The sequence below is a fragment of the Bombus vosnesenskii genome, unplaced genomic scaffold (genome assembly GCF_011952255.1).
Source record: "Bombus vosnesenskii isolate JDL3184/JDL3185 unplaced genomic scaffold, Bvos_JDL3184-5_v1.1 scf7180000013262, whole genome shotgun sequence".
Lineage (NCBI taxonomy): Eukaryota > Metazoa > Arthropoda > Insecta > Hymenoptera > Apidae > Bombus > Bombus vosnesenskii.
Window position 1 is genome coordinate 2,097,190 of NW_022882922.1, and position 19,644 is coordinate 2,116,833.

At 35.8% G+C, this 19,644-nt stretch overlaps 1 protein-coding gene across 1 annotated transcript in view; it reads right to left on the reverse strand.

Annotated features, from left to right (window-relative positions):
- Nucleotides 1–3,784: 3,784 nt before the first annotated feature.
- The window catches only part of LOC117235392 (synaptotagmin-10-like), a 49,754-nt gene continuing 33,894 nt past the window's right edge, over nucleotides 3,785–19,644 (reverse strand). The window contains exons 2-10 of the mRNA XM_033497405.1: nucleotides 12,743–13,005; nucleotides 11,799–11,942; nucleotides 11,342–11,470; nucleotides 7,744–7,898; nucleotides 7,452–7,620; nucleotides 6,959–7,079; nucleotides 5,978–6,149; nucleotides 5,689–5,889; nucleotides 3,785–4,191 (exon numbers count right to left, since the gene is read on the reverse strand). Of these exons, the coding sequence (XP_033353296.1) occupies nucleotides 4,188–4,191; nucleotides 5,689–5,889; nucleotides 5,978–6,149; nucleotides 6,959–7,079; nucleotides 7,452–7,620; nucleotides 7,744–7,898; nucleotides 11,342–11,470; nucleotides 11,799–11,942; nucleotides 12,743–13,005 (1,358 nt within the window). The 3' untranslated portion in view covers nucleotides 3,785–4,187. The remainder of the gene's footprint in view (nucleotides 4,192–5,688; nucleotides 5,890–5,977; nucleotides 6,150–6,958; nucleotides 7,080–7,451; nucleotides 7,621–7,743; nucleotides 7,899–11,341; nucleotides 11,471–11,798; nucleotides 11,943–12,742; nucleotides 13,006–19,644) is intronic.

Here is a 19,644-nt window from a genome sequence, read left to right on the forward strand (position 1 = left end):
TGGCGTGCCCGGATATACAATATAGATTATACACACTCGTTAGAAAATAGGTACATGTTACCAGCGGTACCGGGTTACTCTCTCCATTCGAAAATCACTTGTCCAGTGAAATATGTAAATACTCGTCAGCCCGTTCGTTCGTCTCGTGATATGATATGCATGCGCATCCCACACATATCGATCATCCACGATCGATATTTCATCGGTTTGACAAATCCAATGGAACGATGCGAAGTGAAACGACATCGTATCGTTCGACGTTACTCGAAAAATCCGATTACGGTACAAAAAAAGTAACCCGCTAACTCGAACACTGACGCACAATAATAGTATACAGGAACGAATAGAAAAATGCCAGATTGAAAAGAATTCATATACTGACGATGAGTATCACGCAGGTCGACGACTTCACTTACATCGGGCGTCGCTAACTTTTAACTAATTCTCGTATTCAATGTTATAATAATAGCTACCAGCATCGGTTGCTGAAAGGATATTACTCGACTTAAAATTAATACTGTCTCAATCCTTTACCTGGACTTGTTTGAGAAACCAGGACGCTAATTTTACTCACTAATAGGAGAACATGAAATATAGTTGGCTATTGTTAAAGAAATTATAAGTAGAAAATGAACAAGAAAGTATTGAAGAGGAAAATACGGAAGGGAGCACGGGATTGGAAAATATCGGCGAGGTTGAAATCCTACTGCAAAGCAATTAGGGATATACTGCAGTATAGCAAAGCCATATGAAAGATGTTACATGTAATCAGACAGCACTGATCGTAAATTTTAATGGTATCTGTTGCTGTAGCTCGGTTCCTCTTTTTTCGCAATATTATATTCCTCTTCATAGTTCCCCATGTCTATAAGAACACGTTTTCTGTGACTACTTTTCTGTTAGTAGCACTTATATCTAGTAACACTTATCCCTCAGTAACCTTCACTAGTGAATACTGCTGACCTTAGCTACAGTATTATGATATTACAGATCTATTATACCATGTATCTATTCCTTGCATATACATAGAAAAGAACATTCTTCAGTCTCAGTACGTTTGAACGGCTACTCCAATTGCAAAACGATGCAGGCATCGCGATAATTACGTTCACCGTATGAAATTGTTCGGATAAGTTCAGTCTGTAGTACAATGCTTGTAATTCGTACGAAAGAATATAATAGTTATGTTAATTTTGTCTGCCGTGTAACCAACGATGGGCGTCGCTGGAATCTCAAAGGACGATCTCGAAAAACTCACCGGCAGCTAAACTATCAAATTGACTGGATACGCGTATTAGTACAACGATCATACAAATATACGTATATATGCGTGTATATGCTCCGAGGATTAACCACTAAAAGCTTATGACGTTCTGCGCTACTTTCTACGATACTACACTATTTTGCGGCTTGGCACATTTTTATCGTGTCTCTACTGTACTTATGTTATCACCATTTTCTTTTGCAATTAGTTCAAAAAATTATCGTTCTATAGTACCTCTTGCACAGTAATCTATGTTTCGATACAGGTTAGATATACTTTCAACTACATGGAACACAGAGTGTCTTTACAAACGAAACCTCATACCTTAATAATTAAGCAGGCAATTATTTTGTCTTACGTATACATTGATTGCTCGCTTCTCGACGATCCTCCTCATCCGTCTGTCTTCCAAAGACGCCCATGTACATGTAAGAATGCAGTTTCTGTACTTTTCATGGCTGATCGATCGTTAACCGACATAAAGTACGAGCCATCGCGATCGATCGAGGTATCAATAGACGCGTGACAATTGGTACCATTTTACGCGCGCTCCTCTTTCACTTTCCTCTCCCCGTGTTCTTCAATTTTATACTTGGTTATTATACCTGTTATACATGTTTCTTACGATACATCATAATGTCGCTTGTATACGTGTCATATACACGCTCCGCATCGTTCGCGTTGATTCATTTCTTTACGACGCAGCCCTTCGCACGTGCATGCAACGTTACCGAGTAGATACACATGTATTACAATAAAGTTCGATAAATGTTCCTAAATAAATTATCCATGCCTCTACGAGACGCTCCTTTAACTTTTCTTTATTAACTTAGAACGTCTCTATTTCTTTCTCTCTCTCTCTCTCTCTCTCTTTTTCTCATACTAGTCGATTTCACGACTTTTCCACAATTTTGTATTTTTTGAATTACCATTAAGAACGCTTACCTTCTAAATCTCCTAAATCTATAAGATTCCCAAGAAATCCTCTCCTTCCTTCCTTTTCCGAGAAAAGGATAGCTGAGGTAGACAGGCGCCATAATAGAAATTACCTACAACGGCCTTCACTGATACAAACTCTTAAACGTAATGATATCATTGTCATTACATTACACACTTTCCTTGAAAGGACTGTACTCGCTCGTTTCTGTATGTGTGTTTATTTGTTCGTTTCATATGAATGCACGTACCTCCGGGCGCGTTATCACAAACAGTGCCCTTCGACGAGCCTCATACCGAAACACGTATCGCGTTAAATAAGAACATTTGCGCGAAATTGGCGTAGGAGCGTGAATTAGTAAACGTCGCTTTCGCTACATCTATTTTTATCTTGTTTTTTCGTCTATATTATCCTGCTCTTCGTTTGGTTGCTTCCCGCTGTGTTCGTGTCACACGATTCACATAGAACAACGATTAGTAACGTTCACGGATACGTTTACGTTTAGGAAATATTGCTCTATTCGAAGTCTACAGGATTTATCTGGTTAAATCGGTTATTGTCCTTAGAATATTTCCTCGTGGCATCATGCATAGATTAATCGACAGAAAGAGTTAACTTCGGAAGCACGAAAGAGGTGCTTTGATTACACGATAGGATCCATCCGGTGGATTTCACGAAGATCACTATCTGAAGCGATTATTGTATGTATCGTGTTGTTTATTTCGTATATTGTATAGCAAGCCAACGAGTGCAGCATAATTGCTGTGCAATAGTGTCACGTACATAAGTAATATGCAACCATATATGTTTCACATTGTATAACTAACAAACTTTATGCGTTGTTTACATCGTATTTGTAGATCTCAGCGAGTTTAAATATTTACGATACTCATACATAGGCATGCAGAGATAAATGATCCGACTGAATCGGAGCTTATAGCAGAATATTTCTGTTTCGTAAAATACAAATTATTTGTAACAATATTTTTGAACAGCAAAGGATACTAATATCCAAATGAAAGAAGATTTACAATTCAGGTACAGTTAAGGAAGCAAAGATAATGCTATACAAATAAATTTTAAATCGCCGACGAGTATTACCTTTCGTTCCTTTTGTTCTTACCGATTATTTCGAAGTGCTGTGTATATAGCAAAGCTTATTTTCTCTATTCACAATTCTACTATTCTTTATATTCCGCCAGACAATTATTTTCCAATATTGTCTGTAGAAATTTCACGTGTCTATAGGGATCCCAATCGTTATCCTGGTATCTTGGTCGTATTGTTCGATTGAAAAAAAGGTGTTTGTGAAAGTATCGAGTAGCGAACAATTCGCGCGTTCCTTTATTTTGGATCATCATAAAATTTTGCTCCATTCTCAACCATCTACTGGGTCAATGAATCTCTTTTCTCTTGATGATAAAATATATATGCTCGTGGTATAGTTGTTAAACTATATTTCGTATTCGTGTGTACGCTTGAATACAGGACCAGCCTGGATTCGTTCTCAAAAAATAAACTATTCTATCTTTTATTTCTATCTTGCTCTCTTACTCTCTTTCTTAATATTGTTTTTTTTATACTTATATATATGTATATTTTTTCGTTACTTTTTTTGCAAAGATAGTTTGAGCAACCTGGCCATCCATCAACTCCGCTATCATATTACGCTTTTACAAACATTCTACTACGATCTACTGTTTGTTTACTATTTCACGCTCGCCACGCTTGATTATATTCCAAAAAGCACAGAGTGTGTTATGTCTTTTTTCTGATTTTTTTTACATTTTTGCTTTTTTTTATTTTTGGTTTGGTTTGTTTTGTTTCTTTCGTGTTTCTTTCTCGAGCCCTCCTTTTTTAAGATAGGAATTGTACTTAAGTCAGTCAAGCGGTGTGCATTAAATGACGACAGAAGGAAACAACGCCCAAGCCGACGTCCGACAAGAACTGCGACTTCCCGCGATACTTATTCCAGCCGTGCTGTTTTCATCTGCAAAAGATTCGCGCTATTCCATATCGATGTTTCACTTCTACGTACGTCCGCTCTTAATCGCCCAATATTTCAATCAAAGTAAGTTGAGATTGCTTAATTCTTCTCTTTAATCTTGTAATCTAAGGTTTGTCCCAAAATGATAGAATCATCCTAGTAAATGATACTTCTCATTGTACGATACCCTATGTGTTAAACAAAATTATAATAATATGTAACGTGGTACACTACTTGCTTCATTAGGCATGTTGTTAACAACGGAGAGTATTCAATTAACAAAATTGCAAGAGGACACGCATTAACAGAAGTTGCAAAAGGTCAGATTATCGAAATGTTTAGAAATAATCGTTCTATTAAGGGAAACTGCAAGAAGGATGAAACGTTCGCGGCATATAATTTCGGATTTTTTTTAATTTGACGATGCATATGGTGATTAACCCAGGTGATGCATATGTACATTAACAACTTATCAAAAAAGGAGAATTCTAAGAGAAATGAGCAATTCCACAATAAGTGTTCAGCAAGTGACCAGGAATTGAAGCCGTAAAATCAACAGTACGAAGATGTTACCACATCGGGTCAAGGACAAGTTGAATGTGAGCGTATGAAAACGCAACCATCTCTAATGCAAACAAATAAAACAAACCGGTTGAACTGGACCACATTATACATATGGCTTGGAAAAGCAAATGAGAAAATGTCATCTGGAGTGAGAAAAAGAAATTCAATTTAGACGGTCCAGATGTCTGAAGAAACTATTGTCATAATATTCACAAAGGAGAAAGAACATTTTCAAAACGCTAATAAGGTAGTGGAAGTGCGACAACGTGGAATGCATTTTACGGTGTTATTAGAGCAGATCTTATTAGATCTTACTTCAAGTAATATCAAAGCTAAAGGTTGTCGAAACATATTTCAGAATAATCTATTAACATTGACACAATTAACAAACTATTAGAAATATTATAAAGTGACTGTATCATTTTGAGACACATTGTTTTTTCTTTTTCTGTTTTGTATTAAAAAACGTTTTATTTTTATTTTATTTATGTATATATTATATAAGTAAAGAAAAAACATTCCTGTAACGTGATATTTCAATTTTTCTTCCAACATGCAGCGGTCTTTCAGAACAGATACTTTCAATGATGATCCTGTCATGTTGGGACTTAATTCTCCCTCACCTTCGCGTAATATTCTTTTCATTACATGACTCAAATTTGTTCTCCAAATCTTGAAAATCGTCTTTAAAGACTTTCTTAGTCAAAATATCTTTCCAATTTTACTATTTAAAGAAAAAAAAATTGAAAGAAGAATCAAAATGCCAAAATCTCATTACTAGTATGGAACTTCTTTTTTAGTTAAATATCTTAATTTGATCCTATTTTAAAATATCAAATATACAAAGAGTCTTTATTTCTACTCAAAGCTAAACATGTTAACCAACTCCCAATTAAAATTACTTTGACAAGTTCAAAAAGCTATTCATTCACTTACCTGCTGTTCAAGCAGCTCAGACTCACTGGAAGAGGTTCCGAACTCACAGCTGGAATATGGCCAGGAACCGTTTCCATCAGTGGATACCATTGCGTCACCGGTTTCCTTGGATTCTCCAGCATTTTTAGCCATTGTTCGCGTCCAATACCAATGAAATCAGCGCCAATCGCTGTGCAGCCCATTAATTCGTTCGAACCGATTCTACGAAGGAAATCAGGTCGTAGCCGATCGTTGATTGATCTGCGATCGAAACTGCGTTTCACGAAAAACGCATTTCTGTACCGCTTACCTGTCGTAATCGATTACTTTTACTATGAGACTGACGTCCTCGATGTTTTCCGCCGGTACGTCGAACACCAAGATCTCGTTGTACACGGGAAACAACGTGTTCTTTTTCACAGAGGTCTTCTTCTTTTTGATTCGTCTGTCCTGGCACAGCAGGTACACCTTCACGTATGGGTCTAAAAATGTCGCACGTTAGGTATTTTCTGCATGTTATTGCAGGAATAGAGAGAGAATGGTTGTTGGAATATTGATTCTCTGTGCGTTTTCTTTTTTTTTTTTTTTTTATAATGGCATGGGACGTGAGAATGGTGCTGGTTAAGACGTGAAGTGTAGTTTTTAGGAGAATATGTTAAGTGATGTACTATAGCGAACTTTATGATAGAGGAACATCGTGTTGAGAGAGTGTGTGGTTCTCTTTTTTATGTGAGTCACTGTTGGTTCACGATAAAAGTTTAACTTATGAAACAAACGACAATATTCTTTGTAATTCTTTCGTTCGAGTTGTTAGCAAAATAGTGGAAGTGTTACTTTTCTCTAATGAGAGAGTATAATGTAAATTTCTCATTCGGATTAGCGAACGTTCTTCTGAAACATTTGTCGGAGCACGTATTAATAATTTAAGATAAGTGAAATGTTTAATTTTATGACATTTTCCATCGCGACGAGAATGCATACATTTTTGAACATTTTATAAATCTTGTATTCTCATGTCGTTCATCACTTCCTCTTATATTGAATGCAATTTTGTACTATATGTATATATAATATGCTATAATTCTATTTATATAACCCGAGGGTATCAAATTATTTTTAAACAGGCAAATCACATTACATACTCAGTCATATAAGGATAAAAATTGTGGCTTGTTGCCTAAAATAAACAATTTAATATATAACGTAGTCGCACTTATCGACGCAAAAAATTTCACGTCACGCATTTTACCGCTTATCGACGATCGCGAGGGAACAGTTCCAAGCAAATTACCTGACGATCCTGTTATATCCATAGCTTTCAAGTTTCTCGCTTTAATTACAGTCACTGTTAGCCGGCCAGCAGTCGGTAGGTAGCAGAGCGACAGCATCAATTTTCCCAAGTCCACTTTGTCCTAAAGGAACGTGCAAAAACCGGTTCAGTTTCTAAAGTACAGGAGGCTAAGATGATGTCCAAAGTCGAGGTCAAAGTATAGACCTCGTGAATTTTTTGCCGCAACTAGGACAGATATTACTCTGCTATCTTCTACTTTTCGTGTATCTTTCTTTTTCTTTAAATACATTTTTAGATACTAAAGCAAAGAGCGTGAGTTCTATTTTCATTTAATTTAGATTCATATCCATTCTTTCTTCTCTTTATAGAAATATTATCGTACTCTAAGTGAAACTATGAAATTTTAAAACGCGCTGAAATACTGAAACACGCGGTCAAAGTATTTCAATAAAATCAAATGATAAAAAACACGTTTCAGTGACATATTCGCTACCTGCATGGCGCACAGAATGTCCATCGTATACTCAATCTCTTGTTCGAGGTCGGTGCAGTCCAGCAGTTCCTTCCATACCACTTGCCCGATTAAATCGTTCCGAGAAAATCGATCGAAGTCGTAAACGGAAAACTGAAGATACTGCTCCCTCAGTTCTTCATACGATACACTGATGGCAGATAATTGTATTGGTATCATGAAAAGTCCACATGTAAGATGATAATTTATTTTTTAAATGATAATTTTCTTTTAATACAATTATTTTAAAATTTGTTCGATCGCGTGTGCTAACCTGAATATAAAAGTTTCGTTGAATACGGGATTTAGATTCTTTCGATGCACTTTCGTCTGATACTTCTTCTTTCGGTCTGGTAAAAGATACACTTTAACATAAGGATCGCTGCTACCTGTCACATCCTTCACTGGTAATTCTCGAGCTTCTAGAATCTGTAAGGGATATTATATTTTTGGATTACAGTGATTGCTTAAAATATTTCCAAACGTTCTTTCCTTTGATACGTATATCTTAATTAACTCGGTTGAAACGTATCGAAAGAACTGTCAATAAAGGGAACTGGTATCAAATGATCGAGCATGTCGATCTGATTTAAAAGATCCCATTAAAAAACGTACATGTATGCAAATGATTTTTTGTTCTTCATAGGTATAATATGATGGTGATTTGAATTGTCTTTTGGATAATAAAGTAACGAATAAGAATCTAATTTGAAACGACTTGCAAAAGTAGGTATTGAATATAGTGTGTAACGGAAACTTATATAAATATATTTCGATGTAATATTGGGAGACTGGTCATCTGTTCCATCTGTCTGGAATTGTGAAGCTACTTGGTATGCAGAAAACTGTGAAACCGATCCGTTTGAAGGGAAGTGTATTGTATGTATGGAAATGTGCAAGATTGATGTCAGCTGTGTCTCGAATAAAAATTTAAGTAGATTGAGTTGATATCTCTGTATATCTGCTGCTACTTATTAAGCTACTGAGAAGACATTAACTTAAGGCAATGGTTATTAAATGTTATACATTCAAAGGGATTCGCTTAAATTTGTATCTAGGACCTGAAAAATACAAGTTCCCGTTCCGAAAATTAAACAAAAGAAATAAAAGATTCGCAGCACATAAAAAGTATTAAAGATTGTAAAACTTTTAACTTTTAAAGATAGTAAAAAACTGAATTTTGAACAAAAAGCCGATAGAATAAATTCTTTACAATACTTGACAATTTCTCGAATAATAAATGGATGCATAATGCGACAGTGTTCCTAATTCCCATCTTATTCAACCTAATGCCATTTAATCTGGAATATTATTACAACCGCGCAGCGATGGAAGGGTTGACGAAAAGGAGGGAAATAAAAAAATTCAGGTCCCGGTGGGTTTTGCCAGCGTTCCTTTATACTTTCGTCCTCGACTAAATTTATGAATGAGACCGATTACGTGGCATGCATACATCCAGTCGCGTTTACATTTCTGTGCCACGAAACGTGGGTTCCGCCCTGTTTAGAACGAATTCAATCACCTTCAATTCCATTTTGTGAACTCTAACACGTCGACACGTTATTTATTAGTCAAACAGCGACGACAGAGTTACGATAGCATCGGGTGCTAATCTAACCAAGAACACTGTCCATCATAGTACCATCACGTAGATACTTTATTATCATTATCGAATAGCTCACACTAAATATGGCGACCAGGTAATTAGCTCGCTCGAGTGCAATTGCGAGTTGAATTTACCTACACACGTATAGCATCACGAAAACGTTCTCATTCTGACAGTCTCTGTAATAGAATCGGTGTCCTCACATTGACGATCTATTTTCAGCGTTCGCCACAATGGTGGTTGTTCGAACGAGTGGGTCAATTATGCACCGTGGAATAGTGTAATTGTCGTTTCCATTACTTGGAATATTACTTTTATTTCTTGGAAGCTTCAAAGTTTTTCGCAATAATCTGATTTTTACACGAGAGTAATTTTTGGTTTCAAACAGTACGTGTTGAAGGTATGGGGATAGAGTTTAATACTTCTACTTCTTCCTACTTCTTCCCCTTTTAAAGGGTGGATGATTTAAAGATAACCTGAATGTCCTTATCAATGTTCATATTTCCTCAAGGTTTTTAAAATTGATCATATTTATTAAGATAAAAGTATTCTTTAGAGTTGCACCGATTAGGGTTTTGGCCGACTAGTCGTCTCTGTCGATCATTTTCAAACATCGCTCCAAAACGTGTCAAGTTTATAATATAAGGAACCTAAGAAAAAGATTTTTTAACATTATTCGTTAGATTTATTTTATTACGTCTTGTTTCGTCTTTTAGGAGGGTTTTTTAATTAAGAAATTAAAATTAAGAAATAATGGGCAATGCTTCTAGTTAATTGGTACTTATTTAGTTTCTCTCAATGAATACTAATTATTATTTTTAATCTTTTATGTTACGTACAAATATCTATCCATAAGGAAGTATACTACATATTAAAAACAATTAAAATTATGTTAATAACATAAAGAAACATTGTATTTTGATTTCTATGCTTCATCAAATTATTAGTAAAATCAAAAATTTAAGACCGATCAATCAGCCTTTTTCGCCGACGATTAGTCACCGATTAATTGCAGACTACAAAAATAACCGACTATCCGGTAACAAGTCGGTATATCCCTAGTATTCTGTTACATTTAGTTTGCATTGTTAATTCATGTATTCACTACTCATTTACTCTACACTCGATATTCCAGAAGCTATTTTACTAATAATATGTTAACAACATCTACTACCGATAACCTACAAATATCCGCTTAAGTTCCATAATTGATTTCAGTACAGATTCTCTATTGGAAAACCAGTTCTTAGGTAATACCACTCTCGGCTATGAATATTCAGTGCAGGATTAGTACCTAGATTCGAGAAGGAATTATGTATTGAGAAGAGCGGTGATCGTTCTTTGACATAAATCATCGATGAAGGACACGAATCGTTCGCGTAAGGATGAATACCAAATGAATTTTGATTCGATCGGATTATGCATCATCGATTCGTTTATGCATCCCCGTCTTTATCTATCTTGAAAATTTTTTCTCGGACGCGTCACGACCTGGGACGAATGTGCAGTTTAATTGAAGCGGCTGCACGTGATCGAACGTATCCTAAATCGAGAACAATATGATTTTGAAACAAACGATGAAACTAGAGCGCGCATGTCGGTCATCGTGCCAATAAAAAGAATTTTCTGTGTTCTACGTTGATTTCGCGAGGTACGTGCGTCGCTTTGGAAAAAAGCTCGGCACCAGCTTCCGTCGATAGAGACACTCGATATAAAGGAATAAGAGCGTGACTACCAGGCACGTACAACGGTTTTCGATACGCCGATAACTGTGTTCGTGGTCGGATCACTGCTGCGTCGCGTCGCGGCACGATAGTTTAATTTCGTGCCTCGTGCCTTGCCTTCAAGAATTAATGGCTTAAAAGGTGTTTTAATTTTGAGTTCGGGTGCTTATACTTTTGTTAGTAGTGAATTAGCAGATCTGAGGTTGAAACGATGAAGAAGGGAAGCAAAGATGGGGAGAAATTCCTTGAGATCAATAACTCTACAAATATTAATCAGTCATTCAGAGGGGCGTGGTTTATCTGTCAGTAATTATAATTACTCCAATATTTCTCTCTGTGAAGTTAATACAGCCAACGACGTGAATCGAAATACTCTTCGCTTGTCTCAAGAGGTAGACCGCGGAAAGTTAGATCTTAATCCTCGGGGCATAACTTAAGCAACACTAACAATGACAACTCCAGTTGTACCTGGAATGCTTTCATGATATATACGAATGACTGCAAACAAAATATAGGTCCAGTTGGAATATCGTAAAACTCACTTTGACCACAAGACCCTCCATCTCCTTGTCATAGCGTAAAGCAAAATGTAGCTTGCCAGCGTATTCCATCTCCGTGGTACTGCAACTATCCGCGTCCTCTTGTCCCAGCTCCTTTTTGTAAAGTTCCGGCTGCAAATGCGGAGACGCACGTTTAAAACTTCCATGAAACTGAATTTGCTAGTTTGTTTCATTTGTCTGCACGTCGCTTCGTTGGTACATTGTCTAGTCTGTGTCAAATTCTTTCGGAAGATCGTTCGAAGAAAAAACTTCTATTAAATCGTTTAAATTTTTTGACGCTACTATTGTTTATATTGTTGTTACTATTGTTGTATTGCTTTTAGTTTCTTCGTTTAAAATCAAATTTTTCCTTTAGAATTCTGTGATAGATTTTCTGATTAACTGTATTTCACTTCTATAAAAGTAAGAAATAAAAGGGATTTACTAATGCTAAGCGTACCTTGATTAAGCCAAGGCTGGAATCGCTACGATTCTCCAGACTGCAAATGCTAAACTTAATCGGTAGATCGAGACGATGGGAGAGTTGTCTTTGAAAACTCTGGTGTCTCATCGGTACAATGGGTAGGGTCGTCTGGCGCAATACCTATAAACAAGCCACAGCGTAACATGTTCATTGCGTCTTAATATCTCAGGAGTTTATCCTGAAAGTCGACCGCCTCTTCGTTAGCTGCTCAATTAACAACTTTCTTCGGTAATGTTTCGCTACTTGAAATTTCCATTTACGCGTTTCGGTATTGTTACAAGCAAACTTTGCGCGGTAAACAAACTAGACAGTGGAATAATCTTTTTAATATAATTTTCGTATATAATACCTACAAGGAAGAAAGATGGTTACTTGAATTTCTAAATTTTACTTTCTTAAGAAAATAATTTTGCTGAAATTGAATTGAAGCTTGAGTGCTAAGAAAAGTAATACTCAAGCGATATTCGAAAGTATCTTCGAGTTTCGTAAAAACCTGTCTATTAATTTTCTTTTAAGTTCAGTACTTTTTATTCTTATTAACGGCTTCATAACTTCGCCGTAGTTCCTAGTGTTTTTGCTGTAGGATATTAATGATGGATAGTAGATGAGATCAACTGACGTTATCAAGTGAAAAATAAGATTGCTATCCCTGTAGAGTGTTCGATTTGCGTATTACGTCGTAATCTTCGTTATCTTTAAATAAAGCGAATATCGACATACAAAGATGCGGAAGTTTTCTATATTCTTTGATTTTGAATGTATATTTAAAATTCTTCGAATATTCTTAAACATTATTCGCACTACTCTCTTCTAGACTAATAAATTCATATTCATAATCGGTACACACGAAGCGTATTCATAGTACACAAAGAAAAGAAGAAAGCAGCTCGTTTCTACTGTACACATATTATCGCTCATACCTTTTTGCTATCTTTTTGCTCTTGGACGTACTCGTGAGTGATTGGCTCTGATTGGAGATCCGGCAGAGAATGACTGATACGTATAGCGTTTTGTTGCGATAGGTCGCTCTCAGCGTCTTGCTCCTTCATGTGCCGTCTCACCCTCATTAACCATCGCCAGGTAGAAGAACATTGGAAGCTCACGGCGGCTAACAGTAATAGAGCCATCAACGCTACTCCCGTTCCAACCAGCAGCTGATACGGAAACGTTTCCGTCCATTCTTCTGCGAGAAAATTCACAGGACATTAACACGGAACAATTTCTTCTAAAGAAAACGCAACAATCCCTCTCATATGTTCTTTTTTTCTTCTTTATTCGTTAGATTTCGCTTTCAATTAAACCACCATGATTCACTGACGGACGGTTAATAGAAAAGACTTTGAGGTAATATAACGAAATTCAACGTTAATTACCAGACATAGACACGTTCAAAGGCCTAAGCTCGTAGTTAATTAAATTAGACAAGAGACAGCGAGATAAGGCGCCTAACGGAGCTAAAAATTTTAATCAAGGGAAGGAATGTCTTTTCGTCTAGAGATTAGCAAAGCACGCGAGGAACTCACGAAATTAGTATACCAGTTAAATCGAATAAGCTGTTACATGGTACCGATCGATAGTGGAAGATAGACACCATCCAGATCCTTAATTGCGCAACTTTGGATAATTTCGAGTTGTGTGAAACAGTGTTTAGAACGGTTTCTCGATAAGATAATTACATTTTTTGAAGAATTGAGAGAATTCTAATGAAATGAGTAGCACGGCAAATAAAGAATATTTTCCAGTATCGATTTAAATCTGGAAGATAAATACAGTGAACACGATCAAACATTTTAATTCGTATGGATCAACAATAGATACACTTCAATACGGTTGAAGATCTACCTAATGACGAAAGAATAAAATTACATTGTTCTATCTTCCAATTTTAAGATAGTTGATCATTTCGATATAAATGAACGTCACGAATTTCATGTTTCTCTGTTATGTAATTAATTAAAAATACAAATCCACCAAGAAAAAGAAGTAGGAACATTCTTTGATAAATCGCGACATAATAAAACATTCCCAAAGTTGCTCGTTTTGCCTAACAAGCGCCTTCACTCACGGCAAAGAAAGGAACGAAAAAAGAAACAGAAAAGAGGTAAAATGTTTATTGTCCATGCCTTTTAAGCCTACAATATGTCACACGGTGAGTCATTTAAAGTCCGACGGCAAAAAGTCATAGATGATTTTCGCAACGTCGGCAGAAGTTGATGCAGATGAAGAATAACGCTTCGTTTAAAGCACATGCACAGTGATTAATGTAACATATAGCGTTGCGAGTCGCCCACGAGAAAATGAGAGCCAGATGGATTTTCGCACGCGCTAAAACATGGACTACGTTTCTATTTTGGGGAATTTGATATTGATACATAAAATGTAACAAAAATTTACTCAAAAATTAAAGCTGGTTCTGTAGGATGTATTTAGGTAAAATTGATGAAAATTGGAAGAGAATGTGCGCTTTAAAAGTAGATATATTTTACTATAGCTGGGATGAATAATTATATTATATTTATTATAATTACAATCAATAATTAGATCCAAGACAGCTGTGAATTTGTCAGATTTAATATACAGAGTTCCACACACATACATACACACACGCTTAGTAGTTTTTCCATCACAATATACGGTCATGAGCTGCTCATGCCTGCGTTAGACACATCTTCACATAAACGAGTCTCGAGTAGAAGAGCGTTTTGTTCTGCCGTCTTTATTAATCGTGTCTTCAACGCCCATAATGACAGGAACTCGTCGCAACCACCTGGATCGTATAATAATACAACGAGCGCCTCGAATAATGCAAATAGAATGAGTTTCCAACGGGTAGGATGCTTCATTAGGCGTTCGCGTGTCCGCATCGTTTTGACGAACAATGATTTTCCCACTACATCAGCGGATGTCGACGCCTTCAGGTTTTAAACTTGGTTCCCTACTTCTGAGAATTTGTATCCTCTACTTTAGGTTTTTGCATTGTGATTACTGGGATCCTGTGAGTGACTCATCAGCGTAGTAGGTATTTAATCGTAGGCTTATTCGACACTTCGAAAGAGATTATATAATTATAATTGTTAAAAAATTAAATATTTAAATATTTTACATTTATTTACCTACGTGGTTAGGGTATTTAGTTTCAATCTAGTTAGCGTCGGTGAGACTATGTGTAAGTACGGTATTGCCGAGTTGGGTAACAAAAAAAGAAGTATTGGTAATAGTTAAGTGATTTGCTATATTTATTTCTTGTTGTTCCAAGACAAGACAATGTTTCAAGGATAGGGTTGCTTCAAGCTTGTTACCGAAGGTAAAATACGATACAGATTTATTAAGTGAACATCGGGATTCAGTGATGTTTTAAAAGTAATTATTATTTAATTTTTAAATAAGATGTTAATTTGTATTAATTTTGCTCTTATTAATGTTTTGCTAACGTGTTATGTAATTTATTGATCCAAACCATTTTCTACAGTAATCAATTAGAGATAACTGTCATGACCTTGTCTAATATAAGCCTCTAATCCTGATTGAGGGACATCTTTTGGATGCATTATGTTTAATACCAAGCTATTCGGGGCACCTAATTTACTAATATAGAATGGCCTCGAACAATCTTAATTAAGCTATTTTATGATATGTAGGAAGAGATGTTTGAAAAATTTTACTTCCTAAAAGATTAAACGTAATCAGAATAAAATGGAAACCTATCTAACTTGATAACTAAGAAACTCATTAACGGAAGAGACCGTAACGCGCTTCACACGGAATGGCAACTCTCATCTTCTGTGAACCGTAGGAGGATTAACAAGCGATCGAGTATATTAAAAATGACTATAACTTGATACTTAAATCTGATTCCTTCTATATATTCTTTTTTAACTAGTAAAGCTAAATACAATTGTTACGGGCAATGGTTAACGGGAAAATCTGCAGAGAGGTTGAAGTACGACTAATCGGATTAATACAATCAAATCGATTTTCCAACTCGTCGATTTTCTTTATTATCCAGATTTGTTTTAATTAGCCGTCTTCATTATTCGAAAGACTTGTATCAATCAGCGATATTGATCAATATAAAGTCTGTTAGTTAATTATAAAAAGTAGAGATTTGAGAAATGGAGAAAAGGAGAAATAGAAATGGAGAGAAATATTAGAGAATATTTCGAGGTTTAAATAAATTTGAATGCTTAGGAGTTTAGAGAAATTCTATAATTAGAGCATTCAGCTTCTTTGAAGTTAATCTACCCTGTGTAACAAACTTTTTCCTTAATATTAATTTAGGAAACGTATATATAGTCATGAAATTTCAGTAGCTTTTTAAAAATAAATCTTAATTGTTTCAAATAAAGAATTCATTACATTTCAGTATGGATGATTTGTGCGAATCAGAATTTATTCTATTCTATACAATTTTTTGCGTCGAACTCTCTATGACACGATATCTGCATTTTTATAAATTTCATTGCGCTTTTACATAAATCCTCAGGTTATACGCATGTCAATACAAAAATGTATTCGATGCTCGTATATCATATATGCAGCCATTTTAAAATAAAATATCGATTCCGCGGCAAGACAAAAGCAACGCGTACAACCATCACACAAATATTGTTTTTGGAATCGGTGAGGATGCTACCGTATGATTGATTGGATTAGAACGATTGAGCCGATATATGAGCCTGGATTTTTCGTTTGTTGGATGTACCTTTTATCGGACTAAACAATCCGGATTATCAACTCTACAATTTTTATATAAATACGGCTGTTTCAGTGATTTATTTAATATACGAGAATCGTTTCGTATGTAAACTTAAAATTTAAAAACTTAAAATCATTCCTAAAAATTGCGGCTAGAAAAGGAGTGGCCGACCAACCGAGTAGATAGTACTTCGAGCCCTAAATTTGAAGGACAATTTAAAACAACGTATGAACAGTTCATATTTTTTGATTGATAAATATATATTTATCGTTTGTTAATAAATTCATCTTTAGTGGATTTGGAGTTCAAATTAGAATTACTATGTAACTATAATAGGTACAATTATCTCGATTAAAACCATATGAGTACCTTGCATATTACGATATAATTTTCATACAATATACTACATCCTAATTAAAATGAAAATTTAATTTATTGTCCTGTTTAAATTTAATAATTGACTCAAATATTTGGATCTCGCACAAGAAACAAACTGTATCGGATACACAGATTTCTAATGCAAGGTTAAGTAGCATGTAACACTTGCGAAACATAAATTGCCCTATTTAAATAAACAATCCTTTAATTACATAGTCCGACACGACTAAAAATAATTACAACCTATTCGATCCGATATTGTTACGAATTACGTGCGACCATGTTGTTCCCTGTATTCATAATGATTGTAAATTTGTGTGTCACTGAATGTATAAATACACGAAGATTTGCAATCACCGCATTTACACAGGCCCGTTATAGGCGGTCATAGGTAGTCCATGTAGCAAGGACTATTTCCAAGAATATACTACGATAAACCAGAATATCATCCATCAAACGGCACTTTCGCTTTTCTTTCCAATTCCTACGACTTTTTACGATAAATCTACGCTTTTAGACTGCACTTGGAAATTAAAAAAAAGAACGTACATACAATTGTTTATTTATCCAAAGGAAATTTTAGGTTGATGATTCGATGAAACACTCCCAGTTTGGGAATCATAATGCATAAAATTTACGGTGTATATATATAACTTTTTATGATTTCTAGATAGGAATCATAACAGTAAATGGGTTAAGTTATCGTTCGTAATAAAATCGAATATCGATAAAGCCGTATCGGTATTCCGGGAATCAGTGTTCCACTCTCTCTCGCGTCTTCAATAAGTTTCCTACACCCTTCTGACTTCCACTGGTTTGTTTTTCACCCTATCGTAACGAATCGGTAATCGCGAAGTCACGCACCAGAAGGTCGTAAAAAGCTTGAACAGCTGAGTTCTACCAAGGTCTCTTCATTCTTCTTATCTAGTGGAGCAAGGTAGCGATGATCGCATGACGAAGGTGATAATGTGCGTAAGTTTGGGCGTAAACTCGATTTACGGCCCATTCGTTCGAGAATCGCGGTCTCGAATGCCATAGCATCTCTGCGTGCACGCCTAAGTGATTGATGCTAGCGAATTACGTCTTTACTCGCCTCTTAATATTCGTTTGCAACAGGGTGAACACGGTCCAGCCTGCATTTTTTAGTAGTAGCAAAGCTCTCCGAGGCCATTTTCTGACCCATCCCCGCCCACCATCTTGATGTATATCGCTCGGTGTGCGGTGCAACAGTTACGAGAGTTACGAGTCGTTTCGCAAGAGAATATTTTATTTTCGTCGACTAAGAGGGAATAGTTGAGAGGAAAAAGCTCGAGTTACTTTTACAGTCGATGTAGGTGCCAGCTATTTCAACGTGGAAATCGTTGAGACGCAGTCGAGGGATACGTAACTGGTGCAAAGGTAAAGCTAAATAGTTCAATAGTTCTAAATTATTTTCTGCTCTCTTTGTATCATTACGTAACGTATCAACTTGAGTTGCTTGTAATTGCATCTCTTCTTATAACTGAGTTTGACTGAGTTCGAAATTTAATTATTATATTATGGGAAGATTTCAACTACAATATATGCAATTAACACATTCTATACTGAAGTTACAAAGCTTGAACATTCCTAGGTGTTCTTACCAAAAATGCTGTAAAGGATAAGGCTCTTACACAAGACCACTAACGAGATCATAAGCAAAGTCAGTTTATAAAATTAGTTTATGTCCATTTAATTTTTAATTTCTTTTATGAAATCCATCCGTCCTATTAAAATACTTTGTACACGATAACAATCTTGACACCTTACAATACACGATACCTCTGTCTCACATACAGACTGGCTCTTTAAAATGGTATCCGTCAGCGATAAATTTCCGTGCAATACCCTTTACAGTTGTTCTTTCCACAGGACGTTACAGTATATCTCCACTTTAGATTTATTGGGTGCTGAAATTCTTCACTTAACTCGCGAAATTAAAAAAGAAAAGGAGAGTTGGAAAGAGTATAAAATTCGTAACGCATGATTTTTCTTAAACTAGGTCGCTATTTTAATAAAGTTTCATATTCAGTCATATCCGGTATCAATGGAGTCCCTATTGAGTTGGAATATTATGACAAAGCATTGGAAACATCGAGTCTCGGAAGTCATTACATGCTCGGAAAACGTGCTGCATGGCTTTCCAGTGATATTTCAAATTGCCTAGTCATATGGTCCACCTTCCATTTGCGCAAATTCCCCGCCATACAGCCGTTCAATTATCGATTATCCTAGCTTTTTTCATCTTCCGCGTGGATTACATGCCAGCCTTGACCCTCGCATCCCGGTTGCGTAGGTGGCAAGGTTATATGGGCTGGTTTGTGCGTTGCACAGACACCTTACCATGGTAACGCGCAAATTTTTACCCTCTGCACCTAGTTCCAATTAAGCGGAACTTCACGAAGTATTTATGATAAACGTCCAGATTAAAGAGATATATTATATGTAAAGAGAGTTCAAGTAGATACAATAAAATGATCGAGTTTCACGGTACTGATGCAGGTTGGAATTCCGTTAATTTCTGTGTTATAGTTTAAGGTAATTTATTTTCTATTAATTTTTCTATTACAGTTCTCGAAACAATTGCTTGATCATCTATCACCCTTGTTTAATTTTTATAAAAATATCTTAGTCAATGAAATTTTTGATAAATTTCTTCATCTTGTCGAATGAAAAATATTCTGTCGATATAAAATTTAAGTCAATATTTGCAAATTTCACAAATATAGG